The 26,856-nt window shown below is 64.7% G+C and overlaps 3 protein-coding genes and 1 long non-coding RNA gene across 6 annotated transcripts in view; 1 reads left to right on the top strand and 3 right to left on the bottom strand.

The window, feature by feature from the left end:
- The window catches only part of WWOX (WW domain containing oxidoreductase), a 1,195,262-nt gene that overhangs the window by 132,309 nt on the left and 1,036,097 nt on the right, over positions 1-26,856 (bottom strand). The window lies entirely within an intron of this gene.
- Positions 4,652-10,432, top strand: NKD2 (NKD inhibitor of WNT signaling pathway 2). Its single transcript, XM_034637802.1, has 8 exons — positions 4,652-4,982; positions 5,148-5,208; positions 6,286-6,413; positions 6,795-6,887; positions 7,344-7,491; positions 7,696-7,780; positions 8,357-8,484; positions 9,065-10,432. Exons 1-8 carry the CDS (start codon positions 4,773-4,775, stop codon positions 9,613-9,615), a joined length of 1,404 nt encoding a protein of 467 aa, XP_034493693.1. The 5' UTR covers positions 4,652-4,772; the 3' UTR covers positions 9,616-10,432.
- On the bottom strand, positions 10,109-11,140 carry LOC117795092. The gene is made up of 3 exons (XR_004618880.1): positions 11,023-11,140; positions 10,438-10,611; positions 10,109-10,237 (listed from the first exon to the last, which is right to left on the bottom strand). It is a non-coding gene; the product is annotated as an uncharacterized LOC117795092 (long non-coding RNA).
- Positions 15,872-26,856, bottom strand: part of SLC12A7 (solute carrier family 12 member 7) — a 43,334-nt gene continuing 32,349 nt past the window's right edge. Inside the window, exons 18-24 of one of the 2 annotated variants that reach the window (XM_034637793.1) lie at positions 26,043-26,238; positions 25,554-25,723; positions 25,327-25,458; positions 23,397-23,504; positions 21,985-22,163; positions 18,725-18,858; positions 15,872-17,642 (exon numbers count right to left, since the gene is read on the bottom strand). In XM_034637793.1, coding sequence (XP_034493684.1) covers positions 17,551-17,642; positions 18,725-18,858; positions 21,985-22,163; positions 23,397-23,504; positions 25,327-25,458; positions 25,554-25,723; positions 26,043-26,238 — 1,011 coding nt within the window. In that variant the 3' untranslated portion in view covers positions 15,872-17,550. Of the gene's footprint in view, positions 17,643-18,724; positions 21,517-21,984; positions 22,164-23,396; positions 23,505-25,326; positions 25,459-25,553; positions 25,724-26,042; positions 26,239-26,856 lie in introns of those variants that run through there. The other variant, XM_034637794.1, reaches the window with a different exon arrangement.

Here is a 26,856-nt window from a genome sequence, read left to right as displayed (position 1 = left end):
ACTGCGTTTCTAGACATAAATTCCAAATTTGGTGATTACAAAGTCTGATTAAACAGTCCTAACCAAGAAACACTGACGGACAAAATCCGGAAGGGCCCCTTGCGGAGCTCGAAGCCTTGTAATTTTGAAAGCAAGCACCGGAAACCGTCTACACTCCTGCGGGAAGCCTGCCCGTCCACCTCCCCAGGGCAGCTGTGGTCTCGGGGTCCTTGATCCTGGGCCGCCGCCTCCGGAGCCCGGCAGCCCTGGGGCGGCCGCGCGGGGCCTGCGGGGCCCAGCACACATGTGTCAGAGCCATCAAGCCCGTCACACCGCGTGGTCACATCTGCAAGTGTTTAGCCGTGGAAAGAGCGCTGCGCACTTCAAAGCCGGCATGGTGATTCCAGATTCCAGACAGACTCGCTGGCAGGTCGCCTCCGAGTCAAACTCCATCCGACGCCGGCCTCCTCCTCCATCGCGGGTGTTTCTGGTCGAAACAGACCCTGCAAGGAGACCTGCCTCGATGTCCTTAGACATATGGGGGCAGACGCATCCCCAGACCTCCAATCCGGTGGCGTTTGGAAACCATGTGGACTCCTGGCAGGCAGGAGCGGGGCTGCTTCTCTTTGGAAGAGCCTTGGAAGCACTGGCCCCTGCGGTCCCTCCCTACACCCACAGCCCCCGCCCGCCCCCTTCCTGCCTCCTGCCCCGGCCCTGCACTCCTGCCCCTTGACCCTGCCAGCCCTGGTGCTTGTCCTCACTCCTCTGGGGAACCCCGGCCTTGCTCTTTGCCTTTCCCCACAAGGTCCAGTTCTGCATACTGACCCCAAACTCCCCACCTCTCACCCCACATCAATCCCACCCCATGTCCTGCACCCCAACAACCCGAGCAGGAGCCCAGACACTCCCCAGACTGCCCCAGAGTGGCCTTGGCCACCTGCAGCACAAGCCTGCTGGGGGACCCTGTAGGGGACCCCCACACTGGGCCTCTCCTCTGCAGCCCATGGCCTCCTCTCTAAGACCCACAGGCCCTCACCTGCCCCATCACTCCACCGTCTCCTGCCCGCGGCTCCCTGTGCCGGCCTCTACCCAGCACGGGGCACCCGGCACCCTGCACCCGGCACCCAGAGCTGCTACCGCTGGCAGGACCGGCCCCGGCAGAGCTTGTCCTGGGGGCTCCCGATGCCGCGGCCTTTGCTTCTGGGAGTTTCGGGGCTGGTCAGGCAGTGTTGACTGCAGAAGCCGAGGGCCGGTGGTTGTCGTGGCTCCTTGCCATGCAGCCACGCCATGCGTCATGCAGAGCCACCTGCTGCACGTGTCGTGACAGGGAGGGGAGGTTAGGCTGGTTCCTGAAGGTCAGAAACCCTGGCAGGCCCGTCGGAAGCCCACGCGGTGAGGGCGGAGGTGGCGGAGTGCTGGGCCGCAGGTGGTAGGGCCCCGGAAGGCGCCCTGTGAACCCGGGAGCACCGTCCCCCAACTTCATGGGGATTTGGTGAACTGCAGCTTCTGGAGGCGTCTGTGTTGGAGGGCCGCCCTCCCCTGAGGGTCTGGGAGGCCCCAGTGGCTGTTGTGTCAGGAGCACTTGGTTCTGGAAAATGGCCAGCAACACCTGCCTGGGGTTTCTCCCCCTGCTCCCCCCTCCCCCCATCTTTCCCCTTTCCCCCACCCCTGCCTGGACTCCCTGGCCCACCTCCAGTCCACCTCCTCTCCCAGGCCTGCCCCTTACATTCAAGGAACAGGACCCTATTTCCGGGACCCTAGGGGTCCCAGGGGCTCCAGGTCACAAGGGAGCTGTGAACCCACTGAGTGGGCCTCTCTGCATTTTAATGCAAAAGAAGGGGCAGTTCAGAGCAGGGCGGGCAGGGGTGGTTCCCTAGTGGTGGAGGGAGGGAGGGAGGCCCGTTGCTCGGTCCAGCTCTCCGCGGGACACAACGGGATGTCCTTGGCTCCTTGCTCTTGCTCCCCTGGACTCAACACACAGCAGGTTTCTGGGCAGGAGTAAACTTTTGCCCCCGGGGGAAACCGAACCCTCCGCCAAAAGCCTGGGGAGTCCGCTTGGGGTCGCTGGAAGCAGCAGGCATCTGCCCCTTCTGGCCGATCTGTGCCCCCATTTTTGAGCGTAGCCTGGCTTTGAGGCAGGAGCTGTCTCCCCTTGGGCTCAGGATGTTCTCACAGGGCCTTGCGCTTAGGACGGCCGTTCCGGCGCGCAGTGTGACTCTGCGGGGAGCAGGCTTTGAACCAGACGCTTCAACAGGTTTGGAAGGAAGAAGCCTTAGGAAGGCACTTGCGACTCGACTACACAGGTTTCCCAGGGTCTTCCCAGGAGTCGGGGAAATGGGTTTCCAAGGAAGACAGAGGACTCTCAAAGCCCAGGAATGTGTTTGCTAAAATCACAGGTGCACCAGGTCTGGAGCATAGAACGTTGACATTTGAAAGGCAGACTCCTTCTGGGGGGATTGTTTGCATTACAAAATGCTTCACCTTCCAGTAACCCCAACACCCCCACACCCACGTGGCCTTAAGTAGGAGCCGGTCCCCTGCCCTCCACCGGGATGCGGGCTGGACGGCTAGCATCGCCACGGTCCTGCTGGCATGGGAGTCTCCAAGGGGCCCGCCGTGGCGTGGGGGTCCACAGGAACGTGCACTGAACCTTCCAGCTTTTCAGGGCAGGCCAGGAGCTGAGATTTTTCTTCCAAACTCCCAGCACCTGTGTACCCATGGGCAGCTGTGGGGGCGTCTGACAGCCTCACCGGGGCAATCCGGGCTCCTCCAGGACCCATGCAGGCCAGGGGCTGCTTGTAGGGGGGACGAGGACCTCAGGTTTGTACTGAGCTCAGGGCAGAGTCTCAGTAGGAGATGTGGACGGTGGCCTCTGGGGGCAGCTGCCTGAGGGCCCAGGTGGCCTCCTCTGAGAGTCCTGCAGGGTGAGAGGGACGAGGATGGCACTGTGGGGACTGGTGGCCGAGGCCACAGCCACTGAACTGTGACTCGTAAAGAACGAGATGAACAAGTGAGTGTCAGGGTGGGCTCTGCCCCTGTCCCCACGGCCAGCAGTGCCCGGCTGATGCAGGAGGATATGTGGTTGGTAGCCGGAGGCGGGAGCGGAGTCCGGGAGAGAGCTGCCCCAGGGGTCAGCAGGAGGCCCCTGCGGCAGGGACAGAGCCACTGCCAGTGTGGGGAGCAAGGAGGACAGCGCAGAGACCTCGTGCAGGGAGGCCGGGAGGGCCAGAGGAGTGAGGGGCGGGTGAGGGTCCGCATGTTCATCTGCAGGAGGCTGGGGCTCCTCTGGGGGGAGCGAGGGGCTTGGGGGGGGGCTGCAGCTGCTCCAGCAGGGGAGTGGGCATCTGCGGGGGCTGGGGACAGTGCTGCTTCGGGAGGCGGGCCCTTGGGCCCCCGGGCAGGGTGGGTGGCAGCCAGCCAAGGGTGGTGGTAGGTTTGGTCCATCCCAGTGAAAGCTCTCGGCTCTCGGTTTACCCAAAGCAGCAGGGACGGAAGGGGGTTTTGTGTGACCTTTGTGACCAGGACGAATTTGTCTGGAGTCTCCAGTCGCAGGGACCAGAATCGTTACTTTTCTGCACAAATGAGCCCTCTTTGACCCTCTGTGCGTCAGGGCAGCTGCCATGTGCTCTAGTGTCGGGGCGGATGGAACTCTGTCTGTCAGGGAAGGGTGGCCGCGCCAGATGGCCGCTGACGCCACACGCCCGTGCTGGCGCCGCCCCCAGGTGATGACCACGTCCATCATACGACCACGTTACCGCAGGAGACCAGCCAGGGGTCTGTGCTCCGGCCTCTGGGTCTCGTGCCCCACCGCCCACCCGGGAGCCGGTGGCAGCGCCAGCGTGACGGGGCTCCGGCCGTGTCCTGGGTGACTTGAGCTCCTCCCTGCAGAGTGGCTGTGCACACCTGGGTCTCATCCTTATGTCCACTTCGAGGGGCTGGGGATAAGGCTGTTCCGTGGCGGACTGTGGCCTCGTCGTCCTGCCGCTGGGCCCCTGAGCTGTCCGTGGCCGCCGACGTGCCCTGGACAGCAGCTTGTAGACTTGACCTCCCTGGGAGAGTGCTTCTGGTTCCCAGTCTGGGAAGCAGGAGGAGAGCTGCAGGGGTAAGTGGCCCTCAGTGACACCCACGGTGGCGTGGACTTCAGGCCCACTTGCAGACGGGAGCGGGGTCCAGTTCCCTCCCCCTGCCAGTAGCCTGGGGGTGGCAGCGGGTCCATCCGGAACCTTCCGCCATCCCTTGCCAGGACCCTAACCAAGCACTGCTGTGGCACAGGGACCCCCATTCCTCCCCCACCTGCTGCCTGATGAGACAGGCATCTGGGGTGCCGGGTTCCCTCTGGGAATGAGCCCCTGGGCCCCGTGCCAACTTGGACACCAGACCGGGGTCTGCAGCCCCGAGACAGGAGGGCCCCCAGGTGGCCCAGGAGGACTCCAGCCACAGAGCAAGGGGGCCCGTGTCCGCACGCACACATAGTCTCCCCTTCTCGCCCTCCACTGGGCTCAGAGCCAGAGACGTGTGGGGAGCCCCGGATGCCCGGCTCCCGGAGAGCCGCCCCGGGAAGGGCTCTGCTTCTGGGATGGCCGGTTTCCAGGCCATCCAGGGACTCTTTGATTCAGGGAGGCTTCCCTGATCACACTGTTGCTGTTGCTTTCTCCACGTTGTCTACTTCTCCAAATTGTTTCCCAGACTGTGAACTTCCAGGCTGCAGCTTCCGTCCCTAAGCTGTCCTGCAGATGTGCTGGTCTTGAGATGGGCTGAGGAGGCCCAGGGGCTTCTGCTTGGCGGGCGCCCCCATGCCCTTGTCCCTGTTCTTGCAGGAAGTGCCGGAAGCGGCTGGGGAGCCCTCCGCGGGCAGCCTGGCGCCTGCCCTTGCCCGTCTCCTCTGCAGATGCCGAGCGGCTCACCCAGCGCACACAGGGCCCACTTTGCTGCAGCTGCTGTGGTCACGGGCAGCCACGGCCTCTGGACGCAGTGCCGATGGGGCTGGACAACACCGTGGGGGGGTACTTTCTAAACTCTGAGGCTCAGTGAGGCATGGAGGGCTTGGTGTTTCTGGGCTGAGAGCACCTGACAGCCCAGGAGGCTGGAGTCCAGGGCCGGTGCCCGGGGCTTGCTCCTGGGTCTCCACCGTTGAGCCTCCTGGCCTCACTGCCCTGTTCTCCCTGCAGGAGCCGCCCAGCGGGGACCTGAAGGAAGGGCCTTTCTGGGAGGACCAGTGTCCCCTCGAGGGTGAGTCCTTTTCCCCAAAGCTCATAAATTAGCCGTGCCCAGAGCACACGCCCGAAAGCTGCCGTCAGAAGAAGCGGAGCCCTGGCGACGGGGACCCCCCTCCCCAGAGTGTCCCACCAAGCCCAGACCAATGCAAGCGAGCCACGTTCTCCAGTCTTAAAGGCCATTGGGTCTTGAAATATACTTGGAAATACATTTCTCTGGGACTCCTTACATGAATTAGAGGATTGGGATTTTGGATCCGGGGATCTGAGAAGCAACTGTCGGAGTCACAGGGGCCTCTTTGGACTTCCCATGAGCCTGTACATGCAGGTGGGACGGCCGGGCTCCGCGTGAAAGCCATTTGGCGAATCCACGGGTCAGGTCTGGGTGCCTGAAACAGGCAGCGGGAACTGTTGACGGACCAGAGTCCCTGCCATGCCTGTGCGTCTGTGTGGAGCATGACAGGTGATCAGACGTGCCTCACCTGGGTGGGGAGCTGTGTGGGGTACAAGGAGGCTGAGCAGAAGGCCCCCTTCAGGGGCTCCAAGACCCTCCCCGCTGGGGACTCAGGCCCTAAACGGGTTCCCCACTCCCACCAGAATGAGCACCGGTCAGCAGCTGCTAAGCTGGGACGGGCCTGAGCTCCAACCCCAGAGAACAGATGACCGCTGGTTGTCGGTCTGTCCCCACCGGACGAGGCACTGCCCAGCAGATACGCAGCACACACACGTGTCCCCGGGCCATGGCGTCCAGGGAAAACTGGACTGTGCGGACGAGGAGGGGAGCAGGACGAGGCAGTCGCCCTCCCAGAGGCCCCTGGGCAGGGACGTCCCATGGCCGGCCCGGGCACCTCCTCACCCCGTGCGCCTGCCCAAGTGGGGCCCACATGCCTGGCCCGGCTAGCCCAGGAGAGGGCCACCCTGCCCCCGCACAGGGCCCTCTAGGCCTCCTTGCTCTGAAGGATGGGCTCTCGGGTCAGGCCCCGGTGGTGGGGGTCAGAGGCTGGTGAGGGCTCTGTGGCTCCCTGGCCGCACCTCCCACGTCCTGATGGGCCTGGGCCCTGAAAGGACCTTCCCAACCGTCTCCTCCCTCCAGTGGTGCTCCCCGCTGAGAAAGCCGCGGGCCGTGAGGGCACAGGACAGATCTTCAGCGTGGTCGATGGAGAGAGAGCAGCAAGCTGGGAGGGCCCTCGAGGGCCGGGCAGGAAGCACCTTAACATCGATGTAGGTCTTTGCTCCTGCTGCCCCTGGGGAGGCCGGGGCGGGTGCCGTGGGCCCTGAATGGGCATCTGCGGACTCTGCAGTCTGGCAGGTGCGGTCGAGGTCGGTGTGGGGGGGGGGGGCTGGAGCTGCTTTTAAAAGCGCGAGCCTGCTCCCAGTGGAGGTCAGCAGGCTCCGGCGGTGGGGGGGGTGTTGCTGTGAATTCAGTCAAAGCCGCTCTGACACCAGACTATTTGAGGCGCTTCCCGGGGGCGGCCTGCCAGCTGCTGGAAGGATACAGAAACCGGCCTGGGGCCGTGGGAGGCGCTGGTCTTCCGAGGATGGCAGGAAGGCCCCGGGGCCCCAGGGTGACCCTGCCCGCCTGTGTCCCACGTGCCCCCACAGGCGCTGCAGTGCGATGTCTCCGTGGAGGACAACCGTCAGGAGTGGACGTTCACGCTCTACGGCTTGGACCACAGCGGCAAGGCCACCAGGGAGGTGATGTGCCCACAGACAGATGCCGCCCCCAGCTCGGGAGGGGAGGAGAGGCTGGGGCCTCTCCCAGGAGGTAGGCAGAGAGGGGTCGGGGGAGCAGCCCAGGGACCCCGGAGCCGCTGTCTGCTGGATCCCACAGACCTCTCCAGGTCTCTGTGCTGGGTTCGACTCCCAGGCAGGGCGGTGGGGCCCGGGAGCACGCCTGCACTCTCTGGCCTGTGTGCAGAATGTGGCATCCAACTGCTAAGTCCTCTGAACACAGAGTGGGTTCAAATTTAAGCATCCATGAGATGTGATCCCAGTAACAGCAGGGCTGCCCCCAGGCTGCCCGGGGCATGCACAGGGCTAGATTCGGGGGACAGATAGGCCGCCAAGACAGGCATGTGTGGGAGGCCGTTTGGAGGCAACAGAGGGCCCCCCGCCCAGGCTGCCTCTCGGTGACGCCATGGCCGTCCTCAGGAGATGTCCAGCCTGATACACACTATCTACGAGGCCGTTGATGCCTCCGTCAGCCTCTCCTCTGGCGGCAGCAAGACCCTCCGTGTGAAGCTGACGGTTAGCCCTGAGTCCCCCCGCAGGAGGAAGGAGAGCCCCCCGACGGGCCAGGGTGAGGGGCTCCCCTGCTCAGACACCCCCGCAGACCCTGTTTTAGACGGCAGCCCCTCCCCCACACCCTGCCCCACAGCGCTCACCGCTCACTCCCCGAGCCTCTGCCTACTGGTCAGTGCCCCGTCCCTTCCGCGGGCACGGTGTCTGTTTGGGAAAGGAGAGTGTGAGCGGACGAGCAGGGGAATGCTTGCCTCTCTTCCAGCCCGGGAGCCCACTCGCTGCGGAATGGAAGCCGAGCTCACCGAGGACCCCAGGGGGGCCGACAAGAGGCCATCTGCACACACCAGGTGAGGGGCTGGGGTCCGGCTCCGTCCCTGGCTTGTCCTCAGTGGGAGCAGCCCGCCCACCTCTTGACACCTGCAGGCCTCAGGGCTGTCTCCTCGGGACGGAGCCACCATGCCGGGCACCTGGGCACGCCCGCCGTCAGGGTAGGGCACCATCTTGGGGCCTGCCTGGCAGCTGGCACTCCGGCTGGAGCTGAGTGCTCTCGGTGTCTGAGAGGTGGGTGAGGTTTGAGGGGCAGTGGTGGGTTAGCCTCGAGACCCTCTACCGCCGTGCTCTGGAGCCCTGTGGGTGTCAGTGACGGGGCAGTCTGGAGAGCCCAGCGCGGTGACCCGCTCTCTGCTGCGGGCTCTAAGGCTCCGGCTCTCGTGCGTTCTGCAGGGCGTCCCCAATGGTGGTGCTGGGGTCTTGTTGGGGGCCTTGCCATCCTCCATGGCCCTTCTCCTGTTCCCCTTTGAGGCAGTGGGTGCTGGTCAGGGCCCGCTGCCCAGGATCCTGAGACCACCCACTGCAGGCGCCCCTTCCTCTCTGAGCGTCTGCTCAGTGCAGGCTGAGAGCTCTCATCCCCGCGGTGCGTGCAGGAGGCCCGGCGCCGACCCCCACGCCTGCTGCGCGCGGGGCCCATACAGCGTGGATGAGAACACCGAGCGGAGAAATCACTACCTGGACCTGGCTGGCATCGAGAACTACCCGTCTAAGTTCGGACCCGGTAGGTGCTGGAGACCGACCCTGGGTGTGAGGCCCTGGGTACAGACACCTTGGGAACAGGAGCCCTGCCTGAGTGTCCTGGGGTCCCTGCAACGAACCACATGACAGTACTGCATCCAAAGGTGGGCACCCCGTTCAGGTGTGTGGGTGGTACTTGCTCCAAGGTGACCTGGGCCCTGCCGCGGGTCTCACTGGGCGCCCCGTGTCCACAGGGGCCCCACTGCGGGTCTCCCTGGGCTCCCCGTCTCTGCAGGGGCCCCGCCGCGGGTCTCCCTGGGCGCCCTGTCTCTGCTGGGGCCCCGCCACAGGTCTCCCTGGGCGTCCCGTCTCTGCAGGGGCCCCGCCGCGGGTCTCCCTGGGCGTCCCGTCTCTGCAGGGGCCCCGCCGTGGGTCTCCCTGGGCGTCCCGTCTCTGCTGGGGCCCCGCCGTGGGTCTCCCTGGGCGTCCCGTCTCTGCTGGGGCCCCGCCGTGGGTCTCACTGGGCGCCCCGTCTCTGCTGGGGCCCCGCCGTGGGTCTCCCTGGGCGTCCCGTCTCTGCTGGGGCCCTGCCGTGGGTCTCACTGGGTGCCCCGTGTCCGCAGGGGCCCCACCAGTGCAGGCCAAGCAGGAGCACCCGGGCAAGGCCGTGCATCCCCAAAGCAGGTCCCGTTCCCAGGAGTCGGACACACACACCGCCCACCACTGCAGGTCCCAGGTACTGGCCGACCACCCGCTGCCGGCCACAGGGCCCACCGTCAGGACCCTGGACGTGCAGCCCCGATTGAAGGGGCAGGAGAAGCCGCTTCTCAAGTCCCCCAAGGGCTCAGGGCGGCCACCTGGGGCGCCCAGCGGATGCAAGCCCGGGAGAACTTTCGGCTACTACCTGCTGGCTGCCCCGCCCCAGGCCCCCCAGGACGGCCACCACCTCCCGCAGCCCTCTGGCCACAAGCGGTCCCGGCAGAAGAGCAGGGAAGGCCACTCGCCACTCAAGGCGGTGCTCAGCCAGCCCGCGGTGCTGGAGCACGAGGTGGTGCGGGACCTGCCACCCATGCTGGTGGGGGAGGGCTACGTGGTGCCTGTGGTCCAGCGCCACGAACACCACCACCACCACGAACACCACCACCACCACTACCACCACCACCACCCGTCCTAGAGCACGCTGCACGCACCCGGCCGCGGGTGGGGGCTCCGCAGAGGTGGGCAACGGCTGCTGCTGGGGAGGGCCTCCTTCCGCTGTGCTCCCCACGGCCGCGGGGACCAGATGAACACCTGGGGTGCCACTGGCGGCTGCTATGAAGCTCATTTGTGTAGCCCTTAAAACCTTACGTAAGTGCGGAAAACACACAGGTATCTGCTTTTGTTGGACTTCAAGCGAGGCCCCTGCGGTGTGGAGGGGCTCCGCTCAGACGCCCCGCGTTTGCGGCACACAGGGTGGCAAGGGCTCCTTGTTACGTGGCCCTTCCTGTAATTTATTCATTATGAAGTCAGAAGGGGTGGGCTCGGGGCAGCTGTCGTCCGTGCGGCCCCCACGCACTGATGGCCGGAAGGAGGGCGGCCACGCGGGATGGGGCGCTGTCAGGAAATGTGGCAGGAGCCAGTGGGGCAGGGCCGAGGGCCTGCGGGAGGCAGCATCTGGACGTGCGTGCCCCTGGCATCTTCACTGGACACAGATGTGGATGGCAGGCAGGCTTCTCACGCTCGGTGGACACAGACACGTACATCCAAACGCTCGGGCACAGCCTCGGTGATGCTCCCCTTCGGGAAAGCGGAATTCCCTGTGGACGCCAGGAGAAGGGCTGAAGACCAGCAGGACGCCCGGGGGTGCGGGCGGCGGTCCCACTGAGGCAGGAAGCTACTTGTCCAGGAGCAGGGAGAGTTGCCAGCAAGTTGAGAATCTGCCAGCAGTTTTGCAACAGTGGGAGCCCGCCCCCCCCCAGGCTTAATAAAAACACATGCATTTTGGACTACGTCATACCCTGTTGTGAGACAAGCTTTCCAGACATGTTCGGTCCACCTGCACCAGCAGCGCGTGGGCACAGGTGTGCAGAGCGGGCCGCCCCACCGGGTGCGCGGGAGAGAGTATGTGCGTCTCTGCTTATGCACACGTGTGCACACTCCGTGCTTATGGATACGCTTTCCCCCCATTTTCCTGCATAAGCAAACAAGAAACCCCAAAACCTAAGCCCCAAACTGGGTCATGATAATGGGACCCTGGGCACCACATATGGGGCCGTGCAGACCAAGGCTGACGGGGAGACAGAGGCTCTGTCAACGAGTGTCCGTCTGCAGAGGCTCAGGCAGCACCTTGCCCCCCTCTGCTCCTCCTGACATTTGGTGCCGGGCGCCCTCAAACGTCCGTTGGGATTTCTGAGTACCTGGTACCCCCTGCCACCCCTCACTCCCCGGGAGACCCTCTGCCACCCCTCACTCCCCGGGAGACCCCCACACCACCCTCTGCCCCTGGGAGACCATTCTCTGCTTTGTTCCCTCATTTTTGTCCCAAACCTACATGTTTCTCTGCACTTGGGGAGACCTGTGTGTCCCCACCAGCATGCCTCACCCATGCCTGCTGCCTGGAACCTTGTTCCTGTCTGCTCCTGGGCACGAACCCATGAGCTCCGATGCCACAAGCCACGTCCTCGGTACCAGGCCCATCAGCACACACAGCAGTCCAGTGGGCACTGGAGGGTAAAGGAAGGAGTGAACCAGGAGTCTCAGACCAGAGTCGTGCTTTCGAGAAGCCTCGCTCCACACAGAGACCCCTCTGGCCTCAGTGTGGCCTGCTGTGGGAAGTGCCCACGGAGGCTAGGAGGGACGGTGGGCCTGGAGATCCAGGGAAAGCGGGAGGCCAGGGTGCTGCTTGGGAACGCGGGTGGGAGTTGGGTGCCTCACCAGCCCTGCCCCGGTGGGGTCAGGAGCACTGGAGCTCCCGTTCCAGAGCCAGGAAGGTGGGCAGTGCCGGGGACAGCTGAGGGTTCTGTGTTGGGGCTGTGGCAGGGGCAGGTGGAAGCTTGCCGGGAACCCCAGGAAGGGTGTGGGGTGCTGGATGGGGCTTCAGCCAGAGATTCTAGGGGAAGAGCCGTGGTTTAGGAAGAAGGGGTCTCGGAGCACAGAAGGAGGGGCAGGGCAGGTGCAAGCACCCGGGGAAGGCAGAGGGACGACCCCTGATGACCACTAGAGGCAGGACAGTTGCCCAGTCAGCCTGGAAGGATGGAGAGGCAGCTGGGGTGGAGGACACTGGGCTTCCTGCAGCTTTGTCAGATACTGGCGGTGCCCTGCTGGGGCTGAGAGTAGGACCTGGAGAGGGCGGCCGCTGCCCCAGGGAGGAGCAAACACGGACAAGCCCATCTCCCCCAGCACACCTTCTCACCCCAAGTCCCGGGGTCTTAGCAAGTCTGCTGCTGACTCTGGGAGGGCTGCGATGGGGCGCCCCCAACAAACTCCCGGGCACTTTGATGCCACTGGCCCAGACCCACGGCTCAGGGCCACCGAAGAGACTCAGTATATGGTGAGAGACCCACTGGACACCGAGACCGTCTCCACACCTCTGGCCTGAGAACACCAGAGTCTGAGCTGGTGTCTCTGCAGGTATTTCTGACTCACACCTCCCCACGTGCACGGGCATCCTCTGATCTGTCCGGCCCGGAATGGAAAAAAGGCAGAGGAAGGGGCAATTCTCCCTCTCTCCTTGAGCTGGGGTGTCCATCTCCTGCTCCCGGGCATCCCGGAGCTCCGGGATCTCAGGATTCAGGCCTTGGACTGATTCAGCCCCACAGGGCCTCCCAGCCTCGGTCATCACAGGACCCAAGTTCTGTTCTCTCCTGGTTTCTCTGGAGAACCTGACGAATGCAGAGACCACTTACAACAGCACCAAAAATGCCAAACGCCTAGATGGACAAGATCTCAACAGGGGGCACTACAAACTTCCTCAGGAGTCGCTTGGAAAGATCTACATGGAGGGGCGTGGCAAGGGCACGGGTCAGGCAACGCAGGCAGCTCAAAGCCGCAGTCTGGTCCCAGTTGAGATCTCAGCCAGATTTCCGATGCTAAAATGCGTGGAAACGCCAAGGGGTGAGAACGTGCCCAGTGAAGTGAGGGCACCGACCGTCAGGACACACCGTGGCCACAGGAATGAACTCGGGGCACCGAGGCCAGGCAAAGCGAGCCCCGGAGTGGGGCAGGAGGCCCAGGCACAGCCCCTACAAACACAGCCACTAGATCTGTGACAAGGGCTGCCCTACGGAGCACGGGCACATCTTTCCCCAAATGGTGATGGGTCAAGTGGGTCCCCACAGAGAAATGGACACCTGACCAAAATCCCGATCCACTCCAGCTGAACATACCGTGTGAGGGATGCTGTGCGGTGCCGGCGGGCAGGTGCGCGAACCCAGCAGCTCCCCTCCTGGGGGTGCACCCAGGGGCATGCATGCGCCCACGGGGGGGTCACACGGACACCCACACTGCCCACTGCGCCTGCCTGGGCCGCTCGCGCGGGCAGACCACCTGCGGCGGGGGGGGCAAGGGGCCAGCTGCTGGAGCCACACCCACTTTGCCGCATCTGAGCTGGCGGCAAGCCTGCTTCCCACACCCGAAACCAAGAGAGAAAAGCAGGACGGTCTGCGAGATGCTTCCCCAGATGCCGTGAACGCGAGGAAGGACAGCGGGGGAGGCCATGGTCTGCAGGGCATCCCTCACATGACGCGGGGATCAATGGGCCGCTCGGCTCTGAAGCAGACGCCACAGCCACGCGACCCCGCCCAGGGTCAGCGGTGATGGGGGCAGATGTTGCGAGGAACCGTCTGGGACCTCTTGGTTCTCATCCCCCTCATCTTCACCCCTGCCTCTCCCTCGGGGCATCGGAGGCCACGGCAGAAAGAAACAGAAAAAAAAGCCAGAGAAATGGTCTTATCCTGAGCACCCAGTGAGGTCCTGGTGAAAGCAAGGGCCCCGGGAGGAAGCTGGCGGGGCCTGCCTGGCACCCAGCTGCCCCAGGAGAGGCACCAGCAGGGCCGGCCCCCAGGGCCTGCGTGCAGGATCCAAGGCATGGGTGCAGCAAGGACCGCATGCAGGGTCTGGGCCCCGGGAGGAAGGGGCCCCGGAGGCTCCAGGCATGGGTGACGGCTCCAGGAGGGCGGTGCTGGCCAGCCCTGCAAGGAGGGGGAGCCTGTCCGCCTGGGGTCCTCACGCACCGGCAGGGGGACCCCACACCGGCTGAGCACGAATCCTGAGTGAAGGTGGGCTGGTAACCTCGTGGTCTCCACCAAGGACAGAATGTCCGTCGTGGGAGTTACACCCTTACCACCTCCACCTGGGAGAAGGACCGAAGACCAGCACTACTTAACCCTTTCCTTACCACCCCCACCCCGGGGGCCATGCCTGCGGCCCAGTGACCACAGCCACGTTTCCAATGCCGGCGGCTGGGCCACGTCCACGGCACGCAGGACAGGGCTTCATTCGACTCCCAGGCCACCGCCCCCCAACCTGCCCTATCCTCATGTCCTTCCCCTCCCGCCAGCTTGGAACCACAGGTTGAAGGTGCAGCCTGGAGCGACCGCCCAACGCATGGGGCCCTTGAGCTCCTCTGAGCTCCAAGAATCTCCTGGGCCTCGCTCCCAGTGCCCTGCTGCTGGAGTCTAGGCCTCCCTGGCCACAGGCAGCCCTCCAGCCCCTGCCTGCCCTGCTGTGCCCTGACCCCATCTCTAGTTCCAGCACGGCCCCCATCTCCTGGCCCTACTTCCTGCTGCCGGCACCGCAGCCTCCACCATCCACACCCCAGGCACCATCTCCTGCTGCCCCCAGAGGAGTCCCCTGCCTGGTCCTGACCCCACCTCGGAGCCCCTCCCACCCTCAGGCTGTCCCTGCCTCAGGGCCTTCGCACCTGCCTCCTGACCCCACCTCGGAGCCCCTCCCACCCTCAGGCTGTCCCTGCCTCAGGGCCTTCACACCTGCCTCCTGACCCCACCTCGGAGCCCCTCCCACCCTCAGGCTGTCCCTGCCTCAGGGCCTTCGCACCTGCCTCCTGACCCCACCTCGGAGCCCCTCCCACCCTCAGGCTGTCCCTGCCTCAGGGCCTTCGCACCTGCCGTTGCCTGTGCCTAGAAGAACTGACCCTCTCTCCCCTCTGCCATCCGGTCACAGCTTCCCCCACACTCGTGTTGGGTCCGGGCTGATGCTGGACAGAAGGCAGAGGGCTCACAGCTGTGCAAAAGGGTCTCGGTCACAACGTCAGGGCACGATCGCCGCTCAGGCCCATGGCGGGGCTGCGATCCCTCTTGGCAGTGACAGGACTCACTAAACTTCTCTGAGAGGGTGTGACATGGAGTCTGAGGCCCCACGGGGCCTCTCTGCTCTACTGCCCACACTGCCCAGGCTCGTGCAGCTACAGACCTGCCCCGTGGGTACCTGGGGACCAGTGGATTTGCTAGGTCCTCCCCTTGCATCTCATCTGCACCCCCCACCCCGCCATCTCCGTGCCCGTGACATCTGGGTCCCCTGCCCCGGGCCCGGCCAGCGCTCACAGCAGGACTGAAGGAGGGTCACTCCCAGCAGTGCTGCGGCCGCCACGTTGCCAGGCCCCCAGGAGACACCGGGACAGGTTCCATGCCCCCCGGCTCCCCGTCACGGCCTCCACGCTGAGATTCTTGGCTGTTCAGAATGTGCAGACTTCACAACCCCCTTTAGTACTCCTGCATCACCCCAAAGCAGCCCCGTGTCCACCATCACGGGCTCTTACTGCACCCCCACCCCCACCGGGGGGGGCCCGTCACCGCCACACTTCCCACTGGCTTTGTCCATTCTGGGTATTTCGCATGAATGTTAGCATAGGACACGTGACCTGATGAGCTTCCATGCGGCCCACGTCAAGGCTGCTCCTTCGTGGACACACAGACCGCGTGGTCTCCCACTCGCCAGCAGCGGAGCCTGGGCATCTGCGCATCCTGGCTGCTGTGAACACGCGGGGCACACGGTCTCTTGGCTGCGGCTCTGGGAGCGGCGGCCAGTCGAGCGGCTCGGATCGTCGGTGCCTCCACACTCCCACCAGCCACGGGGGATGGCGCTGGGGTCTCACGCTGTTCTCGTCTGTGGTACAGCCCCCTGTAGGGTGTGGTAAGTGCTCGCGCCGGGAGCCCGGACGCCGGGACAAGGGGTCCCCTCTAACGGTTTTCCCTGCGGACCCCACCCTTCTGGGAATTAGGACTTCAGCACGCGGCGACACCGCGTTCTCATGCTGAACGTCTACTCAGACCTTCCCTACTGACTCATGGGCTTCGTCCTTCACTCCCCTTGACCAACCAAGTGATGACGCCTGAGCCACCTGTGTCTGGCCGGTCAGGGGAGGGAGGGACCGGGCACTTCCCCAGCTGTCCCACCTTGACGCTCAATGAGACACAGCACACTCGTCCACATACTCAGGTTTTATACGATTTATTCTTCCACCAACAAAATCATACAAAGACAAGGAAGCTATAAAACAAAACGCGGAACCAACTTAGATCGGCGGCACGCAGGTTCCATGAATTCAGCGTGGAGAGGGACGTGCGGACGCAGCCGAGCCCTCCCCCGGCAGCCGCGCGAAGGTGTACGTCGTGTGAACAGGGGTCACCGGGGAGGTCCTCTTTCACAGTGGCCCTTCCGCAGCCAGTGTGAACGCTGCTGTGGTATCGCAGGGGCCCTGGGGACGCGCCCCCGCCCCTGACACACGAGGGGACCCAGCGCCAGGGAGGAAGGTTTCGCCGCTTAACTCAGTGCAGAACAATGGCGGGAAGAACACGGACGCCCGGAGCCCGGTGGCGGCTGTTTGGCACACGCTCTGACCGGTGATCACTTGGCGCGACATGGACCCTCTGCTGCCCCCACCAGCACCTCAGAAATGTCTGGACGCACACGCTCAGCCTCTGCCCTAACCTGAAATCCGTGGACCTGGCCGACGTCCCTGGGGTCCAAGGAAGCCAGAGAAAGCCGAGGACGCAGCCGTCTGGGGGTCGTTCACAGCAGCAGTCTCCTCACTGACACCCGAATCATCACGGAAATCCCCAGGTGCTTAAATAAATAAATACGCCGCGGACAGCGAGGCACACGTCACCGCAACCTACGGCGGTGCGATGAGGACGTGGAGCACGATGACCGCGGAACGTGTCCACAGACCACCGAACACGGCCCACCGCGCCCTGTGCGTGGCTGTCACCGTCCCCTCTGTGCTGACAGGGGTGACAGGCACGCAGGCTTCCGCTCGCTCACTCAGGGCCACGGAGGCCCCAGGACCTCACCCAGCAGCAGCCCAGCTTCTCCGTGGTGCCCGGCGTGGGGAAACTGAGAGCCACGGGTGCGCATGCATTAGGCGGGGAAATGCGGGTGAATTCTCAGAAACCGGGCCCAGCTGCCTGTGCAGGATGTGGCTGGTGTCCCAGCTGCAAACCCAGGCTGGGCTCGGCAGGACCCTCGCCGGGGACTCTGTCCCTCGGGTGGCTTCCCACAGCCAGAACCTCCCCAGAATGCACCCACCTGTGGTGCCCGCCTGCGCTCCGAGGAACCGGGGTTCCCTTTCCAGACGTTCCTGCACCAGGCAGGCAACGCCAACCAAGGCCACTCAGCTGAGCCCAGGGCGCAGGCGTGGACAGCTGTCCTTGGCCTTAATTTACAGGAACACAAATAGGGACATTACAGGGACAGGCACTGAGGAGGCTGACCGAGGGACCGAGGCCCTCGGCCACCTTCCTGAATGGACCCCTGTGGCCCAAGGTGACCTTCAGTCCGAGCGGGGGTTTCTCATAAGCATCCTGGGTGGGGCAGAACTGAAACATAACCGTGACAACCAGGTAGGCCCGGCCATGGACACCACTTCTGGAATCCACAGCCAGAGCGCGTGGCCAGGGCTGCTGTCTTGTCCCGGGTCACCGCGAGCCTCCCCCAGGGGCACACAGCACGCTGAGGGCATCCGCGCCTCCGCTCCACACGAGGGAACCTCTGCAGCTCCGTGCCGGCTCTGGGCCTAGAGAGGAGAGCTGTGGGGCTATTCTGGGAACTTCTGTAGCAAGCCACATGTGGCACCATCCCCAGCCGGCCCGTGTGTTGCTGGGGTGGCTGAGTGTCAGGAGTAGATGGTCACCACCTCCCGGCCGCTGCCCCGGACCAGAAGGACCCGGTTGAGCCCCTCGGTCAGGACCTCGAGGAACTCCATATCTGGGGTGACCTGAGTTAAGGACACAGCTGGTTGCACTGACGGGAGACCCTGGCAGAGGGAGGTCGGTACGCCAGAGGAGGCGGCCCCGCCGCACCGCCTGTGCGCCCACCCTGCCGAGCGCAGGCCTCAGCCAGGTGCTGGCAGACGCACACTCCCACGGCCCTTCTGGCCGCGACCCGAGGAGCCCCGCCCTCACCCTGGGCTCTGGGTGCAGACAGTCCACCGAGAACCCAAACAGGCCCACAAGTCCGTCTGGTTAACCAAGTGCCGAGTCCTCCAGCTCGTGGTGAGATCGAGGACTGAAGCCCACGAGCCACCTGCTAACCGCGCCCCCCCACCTTCCAGGGCCTGAGCAGAGGGCGGGGCCATACCCAAAGTCAGCCCCCGGCCTGCACACCCAAAGGGCACTGAAGTCACCATCACAGGACAGCGGCCTCGCCGTTAAGGGCGCGAGCCCAGCTCAGGGTACAGCTGACCTGTGACCTCCGAGGTCAGGCCTGGCAGCCTCCACCCAACCAGGAGGGGCACAAGCTGAGAAGGGCTGGGGGCAGGGGCAGGGTACCCCCTGTGCAGCAGCTTGTCTGGGATGAAGGGGACACAGTGCCCCAGGCCCCAAGGAAGATGCCCAGCACAGGAGCCGGCCGGGCAGGAGCTCAGATCCAGCACCGAAACCCCCTGGGGCCAGGGGGCCTCGTCGTGGCGGGTGGGGTCTGGGTTGGGGTGTTTTGGGGCCTGGGCTCCACGTCTGTGTTACCTCCCTCGTGGTCCCGATGCCCGCGTGTCCCAGTGTCCTCACTGAGGGCCCGAGCTGCCCAGGAAACCCCACACGTGTACTCCTCAGTTGCTGATGCCCCAACCAATCAGGAACCAATCACCCGGGCCCCCCAGACGCCGCTTTCTGGCACTCAGCCCTGGGGGTGGAGGCTCCGGCACCGGGGGCCACGCTTGGGGCCCCACTGCTCTCGCCCCCAACCCAGGAACGCTCCGAGCAGAAGGGGCAACACAAGACCTGCCCTGACGTCCCTGGGGGCAGAGCGCCCGGCACTCCCGCGGCAGAGCAGACCGCGAGCACAAAGGATACAGTTCTCATCCCCCTGCCGGTTTCTGGGGGGTCCCGGCATGTTCAGCAGGACCAGCTGCGCGCCCCGCGACCTGCTGAGGACGACGCCGTTGAGTTTCACGGCGGTGTGCATCCTCCTGACATTGGACTGGTTCCTGCGGGGAGACGACCGCTGGGCGCTCCGGCCCACAGCTCCGGGCACCAGGCCACCCGAGCCCCGTGTGCCCATCTCAGTTTCTCCCTGGGAGAAACACCAGGATGCTGACGGCGTCTCCTCCCCCAAAGACCCCATGGGCAGCAGACTCCGTGTGAGGCTGGGGACCACCACCAGGACATGACCTGCCCACGAGAAGGCTTCGGTCTAAGCGTTCTAGGCTGCGCATCGCTAAAACCCCAGGCTTCTGTGTCTACCAGCGGTGTCCCTGCCGGAAACACGGCACTGCTGGGCGTGAGAGGCACACATGCACAGGCTCTGACCCCACCCCAACCCGAAGGCCTCGGTGACACGGCCCTGCCCTGCTTCGTCCTCGGCCCTGAGCTAAGCCACCTCTCTCGTCCTGACACGGGCTGGGGTCCCAGGAGACCCCATGATGCTGTGCAGGGGAGAGGCCCAGGCTGGAGATTCTGGTCAAGAATGAGGCTATAAGGGTCCACCCGGGTCTTGGCCGCCTGGACACTTGGCTGACGGCGGATGGACAAGCACTTCCGACGCTCAGCAACCCGGGCCCTGGCCCTCGTCCTCACCAACCACCCGGCTCTGCACACTCCAAGCAGGCCGAGCATCCGCTGCGCTCTGACAGGCTCCAAGCATCCCAGGCCGACTCCCGCCCACCTGACTGCACTCCCCTGCGGCCCGACACCCAGAGCCTCATCCTCGTCTACCCCGCGTGCGCCGGGCGGCCACGGGTCCCTATGGTACTGAGCTGTGTCCCAGGAGACACTGGCCCCGAGACGCCCATCTCCCCCTGAGCTGGAAAACCAACTGAATGGGCAACTGTGCCGATTCTCGGGCGACCTGAGCGATGGGACGTGCAGGCAGCCCGCTGTGTCGGCTGCAGCCCTGCTGCGACAGGTCATCGTGCCCCAGACTCCAGAGGGGCGGGCAGACAGGCCACCGCACAGGGTCGGGGGGAGGCCCGCAGAGGCTGCGTCCAGGCCATGCCCTGTCACCAGCTCAGCCCTCGAGCCAAAATCGTCCGAACACAACCACCAATTCCCAGCAGGAAAACAGGGAGCCAGGCCCCTCTTTCTGTCCAGTTTCGCCTGATGAAATTACAGACTGGGCACCTGTCCACGGCACAATCAGGGGTCTTCCATCACAAGAACCATGAGTTAGCTGCCTGCATAGACCACAATTACCAGTGTTTGGGGACAACAGCCACTCCAGAAATGAGCTCTGTGTGATATCGAAAGATCCTTAAGGCCGAAAGGCTGAAAACACATATAATCTTAAAATCAGGGGTTTGGTTCCAGCTGGAAGGGCCCCTGGCTCCAGGGTGACGTGCCCTGTGGAGGTCACAGGGGCGCAGAGACGGCCAGCGTGGCCCTCGCGTTTCCAGGAAGCCTAGAGAAACCTGCTCCCAACGGCGGCAGTAAATGCACCAAGTAAGGGAACCGGTCATCCGCGGACTGACTTGGGAGTGGAACAGCTTTCGAAACAGCTGAGCTGGGAAGCAGAGTCTGGGGGTGGGGGGCTGCCTGGGGCAGAGGAGGGGCAGGCAGCAACGTGCCCGCAGCCGGCCTGGGGGCAGAGCGGGGGTTCCGGTCCCTCGGCTCCTGGGGGCCACATGGCAAGGACAACGGACCAAACCACAAGCAGACGAGCGCCTGCACGCGCACCAAGGCCCAGAGAACCGCCAACCACCCCAGGCCGTCAGTCCTGCACCACCGACCGGCTGACCTCCACTTCTCCTGAAGCTCCTCCCAGCCTGACCCTCAACCAGGAGCCCCCCCCGCCGTGCACCCGGGGACGGGATCAGCAGGCCCATGGCTCACAGAGTTTTAGGGGAGAAACCCTATTCCTGCGTCTCCTTGCTTTTGTTGTTTTCATTCAGACTTTAGCGGGGAGCGCGTCTGAGTCTACAGGAGACTAGAGCAGACGGTGGAGGCCCTCTGCCCCCCCCATTCCTGTCAGGTCTGCACACTCGACGCCCTCCACGCCCAGCGTCCGCCTGTTTCTGTGGTGTGTGCTCAACAGGGGCCCCGGAGCTGCAGAAGGAAGGGCTGCCCCCCGGCTCAGCTCCGCTGGGAACGCTGCCCGGCCACCCCTCCGTGGGGGACACGCCCGCAGGTGCTGGCGGGCAGGGGGCACAGCAACCTCAGGCGGGTCCCCCCCTGCCTGTCCAGCTGCCCCCCCGCGTTGGAGCATGCACAGGGTCCGTCCACACCCCTCTTCAGCCCAGGCCGGCAGCTTCCTGGGGGGAAGAGCACCCAGGGCCAGGGAGCAGGACGAGGCTGTCCCCACAGAGCAGAGACCGACCAACAGCTCGGCCTCCAGGGGTGCAGATGGATCAGCTAAGAGCTACCAAAGTGCCCGCTCCTCTCTGTTCCAGGGCCGGCTCCAGACCCACCCTCCCCAGCGCAGTCCCCGCTCCCCGGAGGATGCTGTCAGCTGTGTGCCTGGAGCCATCTGGACAGAGGGGCATTTGCGGCCAAACTCCACCCACTGCGGACACGCGTGCGTGCACACACACACACACGCAGGGCTGTGCACGCGGGCACACATGCACACGGTTCACAAGGACAAGCATGCGAGCCAACAGGTCTAAGAAGCGTCCTGAACAAGCGAGAGGACTTACAGATTTCCCCATTCTCTACATGGGAGAGAAAACAGACAGCGAGTTACTTCCAGGCTGAACGCGAGGAGCACCTGTGAACAGTCCCCGGCACGTCCCGGCAGCCCGCCCCCGGACCACCCCTGGCCCTCCCCCGCAAGGCCCCAGGCTCCGCCCTCGCTGAAGACCCCTGGAGAAGACATCTCCAGGCCCAGCTGCACTGCGCCCCCCACAGGCACCCGTGCCAGCCCCGGCGACACTCAGCCCAATGCCACCGGCAGAACCCGGGCCCCAGCAGGCAGCCCGCACGCACGGATGGCGGGGTCACAGCTGGGAGTCCCCAGCCCCCCACGAGCCCTGACCTCTAGCTGCTGGGATCCAGCAAGAACACAGACGCCTGGATCCTGGCGACTGGCGGCCCTCGGGCTGCGCGTCCACAGGTGTGTGCCTGTGGCCGGTTCGGGACAGCGAAGCCTCCGCCCCCAGGGCCCCGCAGCCAGTACTCACGGCTTCAGGCTGAAGAGGTCCTTGAACCCGGACACGCCCGGTTCCTTGTTCTTGTACTTCTCCGCGATCAGCTTCTCCTTGGTCCAGGTCATCTGCACCTTATCTGGGGTGGACGGGGCCTGGGTTCTGGTGGCCACCACAGAATGGGACGCAGTGTTCCTGTCGTGAATTAGCTGAGCCTGGCGGGAGAGCAGGGCGTGGCAACAAGACCCATTCTGTGACCTCAGGTCTCCAAATTGTATGACCTCAGGTCTCCAAAACGCTCCGAGAAGAATCGGGCACAGATGAGAAGCCGGACCCTGGGACCAGCCCTCCCTCGCAGGGGACCCGATGCCACCCCGACCCCCAGCCAGTCCCTCTCCTCCTGGGCTCTGAAGGCCACTGAGAAGAGCCCAAGACTCCATGTTAACACGAGGGGATGTTTGCATCCGAAGTCTCTGTACTTGACTCGGCTCCTCCCACTCATCCATCCGTCCCTCACTTTTTTTTTTTTTTTAAAGATTTTATTTATTTATGTGACAGAGAGACAGCCAGCCAGAGAGGGAACACAGCAGGGGGAGTGAGAGAGGAAGAAGCAGGCTCCCAGCGGAGGAGCCTGATGTGGGACTCGATCCCAGAACGCCGGGATCATGCCCTGAGCCGAAGGCAGACGCTTAACCGCTGTGCCACCCAGGTGCCCCCGTCCCTCACTCTTTTATCCGCGTTTATCCATCCACCACCTGTCACCATCCCCTATCCCCTCACTCATCAGCAGTGCAGAAAGTCAGCAAGCCCATGTTCTTGGGGCGGGCAGGAAGAGCCTGGAGTTTGGGGAGGGGGCAGGTTCAGGATGGGGAGGCTAATGTCACCCAAGACGCCGGACAAGCCGTGTGCAAAGACCACCATGACAACCGATGCCCAGAGGGAGCTGGGCCTGAGGGGACAGGGCTCGGGGCAGAGCCTGGAGCTGCTGAGAAACTGCAGGGTGACATGAGGGGAGGGGTCAGCACACTGGCTCCCAGGGACTCACGGTGACTCCTGGCCCAACGAGAGATGGGGGGGAGGAGCGAGGCCGTGTGGGGGCCGCTATGGTGGTTCGGACAGGAGCCAGGGTGGGATGGCCGGGGGACGCTGGCTCCGAGCAGATCCACGTGCGTGGATGGGGGCCACATGGCTGCGACCACAGCCTGGGTGTGGACTGCTGGAGCCTGTGAGGGTGCGTGTGGGGAGAGGAGGCGGGGGCAGAATCGTGCCACCCGGCCATTCAGAAAACCCAGCGTGGGGACAGATGGCTCCCATGACCGCCAAGACCTCGTCCTGCTGGTCAGGCCAGCATGGTTGGCGCAGCAGGACAAGGACACCTGCTCAGAGGGGCTGCCCCGCTGCGCGCGCGCGTGGGGGTGCCCGACGCCTGCCCGCTCTCGCACGCGCACCTCTCTCTCCCGCTCCGTCTTGGACAGCTGCATCTGCTTCAGCATCTGGGACCTCTGCTCCATCATCAACGTCTTCTCGTACGTGAACGCCGAGATGTCGTTCTCAACCTAGAGAGCGCGTGACGTGCACCAGTGAAGGCGTGCTCGGCCACACCGCTGTCCCCCGCCCCCGCAGCCCCAGCCGCCCGAACGGTGCGTGTGGGTGACCATGTGGGTGGAACAGCCGCTGCGGCAGCATCCACGTCTCCTCCCGGACGCGCGAGACGGCCTGAGGGAACCCTACACCGAGCACGCGCCTCGTCCTGCACGAGGCTGACGCCCACAACAGGACGGCCGACGGCCTGCACAGGTGTGTGACCACGGGGCCAGGATCTTCTCCAGCCCCTGGCCTGACCCTTGGCAGGTGGCCCTGGGTCCTCCCACCCGTCCGTCCAGGGCGGGGTCGGCGTCGGGCGAGCACCACCTCCTCGGCCCTCCTGGGCCTAAGAGCAGGGAGCACCCCGCGACCCTCTGTGGGACTCTGGGCTCCTGTCCGGCGCCCCACTCACTGCTCCCGCGAGCTGCGGATCCTCTCCCACCAACGTGGGGAGACAGGTTCTGACGCCTTGTTTCTGCATCAATCCGCCTTACTAAACTCGGAATGTTTCCTCGGGCTTTCCAGGTATTTAAGTGACGTCGTCTGCACAGACGCACCTCAGCCTCCAACACTCAGGAAAGGGGGAGGGCCGTGGGCAGCCCGCTGACTTCCGGGGACATTCGTGGGGGCTGGTTGTCGGCCGGGTGTACCTGACTCTGTTGGCCAAATACGCACCAACTCTTACTTCCCTGGCGCTCGTTATAATTTTAAAGACACGTCTTAACGGTAACCCCCAGGCCCTTCCTGCTCACACGTCCGGCTCGCGCTGGGATTGGTTTTCCTCAGCCGTGCTGACCGGAGCACCCCCTTGTTAGCAACCCTGACTTCCGGCTGTTAAATGTTGGCCTTTGACTCCGGCCTCCCCTTCTGCCGTGGGGCTCCCTGCCCACCTCCTGATGGAAGAACCTGGCTAAGCGGGTCCCAGCCATGGTCTGCTTGAGGCTCCCACAGGAGCACGCGGCCACGTGAGGCAGGAACAGTGGCCTGTTCTCACGAAAGAGACGCAATTATGTCCCTAACATCACTGCCAATGAAACAGAACTTGCTATCCTGACTGAAATCAAGCAGGGCCACAGATTTTAACAATTCATCAAACGTAACACACCAACTACCTACTTGGAATCTGAAATTAGCAGCTTTGAAACACAAACAGTTAATGCAAACCCGCGAGAGTCTGTGCCTCACGGCGCCATCTCCCCACGCTGCACCCCACGACTGCTTCCACCCCGGTTCTGTTCAGCTTCAGGGACCTAACGTCACGTAAGGTTCCTGAACGTGGACGGGAAGAGCTGGCGGGGAGTGAGAGCAAGGACGCGGACAGCATGGGACAGAGAGACACAGGAGCTGCCTCAAAAACCCCAGAGAGGCCACAGCAGAGCAGTGCAAGCGACAGAACCACCGCATGGTCCAGCGTAAACCCCGACGTGGGGAGATCACGTGAGCCCACGTGCATGTGGCCGGGGGGACACAAACAGTAGCCCTGGGGGAGAGCAACCAGCATGAGAACGCTCGCCCTGCCCCAGGGACGCATCCGCAGGAAGCGTCTGTGGGCGGGCATGCTGGGAGCCCGGACCGCAGGTTCACGGGCTGTGATGGGCCGGGTGCCAAGAGCGCCCGCAGCATGAGCCGCGCAGGGCGCGTCACCTCGGGGTCCCCCTCCCGCAAACCGCGAACCCCGTAAGCCCCGTCGAGCCCTGAGCCTGGCACAGCGAACCCGGGGGACAGGCCACAGCACGTGGCACTTCTGTAAACCGCCAGAGCCCGGCGGGGCCGGGGCCGCAGTGGCGCCCTCACCATCTCCACCACCTCCACCTCGGCGCTGATTCTCAGGTGGTACAGGAACACCTGCAGGTCCTTCTTCATCTGGATGCTGTTGTCGTCCACCTGGGCCACCGTGAAGATGCGCATCCGGCACTTCCTCCACACCTGGCGGGCAGGGCTGGCGTGAGTGCGTGGCCCGCCCCACGAGGCCCCCCGCCCCACGTGCCCCCCGCGTGGCCTCCCCGCCCCGCGTGGCCCACCTTGTGCTGCCGCAGCAGGAAGGGCAGCAGCATGAGCAGGCCCCCGTCGTGCACGACCCACCACACATCAATGTCCCCGTCGCCGAAACGCTCCTGGTTTTGTGGAAACAGGTCCACGTTTTTGGCCACCAGCAGGGCCTGCTGCGCTGCCGTGGTGTCTCGGACGGTTTCTGTGGAGAGGCAGCGGCAGGTCGCCCCGTGGACTCGCAGGCTCCGGCCGGCGTGCGAGGCAGGAGAGGCCACGGGGTCCCCGTGAAGCCCCACTCGGGGCGCTCGCCAAAGGCGGCCCTCCCGCGACCAGGAGCTGAGCCGCTGGCCGCAGGGCCGCAGGGCCGTGGGCGGCCAAGCATGGGCCTCCCGGCAATCACCACACCGCGGGGCTGGCCGAAGAGGCAGCGAGGCTACCAAAGCGCGGGACGCTTTCCCATGGGACGCCGGGAGGCCGCGGGCTTGTGCGAGCCCTGCCCACGGCCGGAGCACACTACCCACCGACAAAGTTCTTCCAGGAGAAAGTGTTGTCCTCCTGCTTCCAGGACTCGGGCCAGGCCATGAGCACCGTGTTGTGCTTCATGCCCCCCAGGCCGGCCGACTGGATCAAGTGTGACATGCCGTCCCGCAGGTTGGAGGACACCACCAGCTGGCAGAAGCCCTTGGTCTTCTCCACGCCCATCAGAGACCGGATGTTCTGGGGAGACAAGCTGGGTCGGTGCCTCCTCGGGGAAACCGTGGGGGCCAACTGCACCGTGGCCCCCGTCCCCTGGAAGACCACCTCGTGCGTGCTCCCAGAGAGACGCAGGGCCTCCCCCTTCCTCACATCCTGGCCGGCCCGTGAGCCAACCCCGTGGAGGCCAGATCCCAGCGGGAACCGGCATGGCCCTTCCCCGGTTCAGACACTGAACAAAGGTGGGAAAGCGAGACAAGGTCAGGGTGCACCGGCCGCTTCCACTTACGAAGCCGGGAGAATGCCCCACGCACCCCCGCCCGGCCGAGACGTGCCTGGCCAGCTCAGGAGTTGGGTCACGGAAGCAAGCCCGGGTGCAAGGGGTCCGTGGTGCCCCTGGGTCCTCACCCCCTGGGACACAGCTACTGCTCCCCCAGCCCCATGGACGGCGGTGCCCTCTGCTCCGGGACACCGTGGCTCTGAGCCCCCCACTGGGGCTGTACATCTGGGGTGGCACCCAGCTGGGCCACCTACACGCGTGCTCTCGCGCCTCCCAGCGCAGTGACGGGGCTGAGCCAGCAGCACACGGCATCATCCCCAAGAGACGGCAGAGCGGGGCCAGATGGGCCCCCTGCCCGCCCT

Source organism: Ailuropoda melanoleuca, chromosome 12 (assembly GCF_002007445.2).
Source record: "Ailuropoda melanoleuca isolate Jingjing chromosome 12, ASM200744v2, whole genome shotgun sequence".
NCBI lineage: Eukaryota > Metazoa > Chordata > Mammalia > Carnivora > Ursidae > Ailuropoda > Ailuropoda melanoleuca.
Note: the sequence above shows the minus strand (reverse complement) of the source record. Positions and strands in the feature narration are given on the sequence as shown.

Coding starts and splice junctions, on each gene's coding strand:
- NKD2 (XM_034637802.1), top strand. CDS start 4,773: ATGCCCTTGTCCCTGTTCTTGCAGGAAGTGCCGGAAGCGGCTGGGGAG. Junction 5,209..6,285: donor GGACCAGTGTCCCCTCGAGG/GTGAGTCCTTTT, acceptor TCCTCCCTCCAG/TGGTGCTCCCCGCTGAGAAA. Junction 7,492..7,695: donor GAGCCCCCCGACGGGCCAGG/GTGAGGGGCTCC, acceptor CCTCTCTTCCAG/CCCGGGAGCCCACTCGCTGC.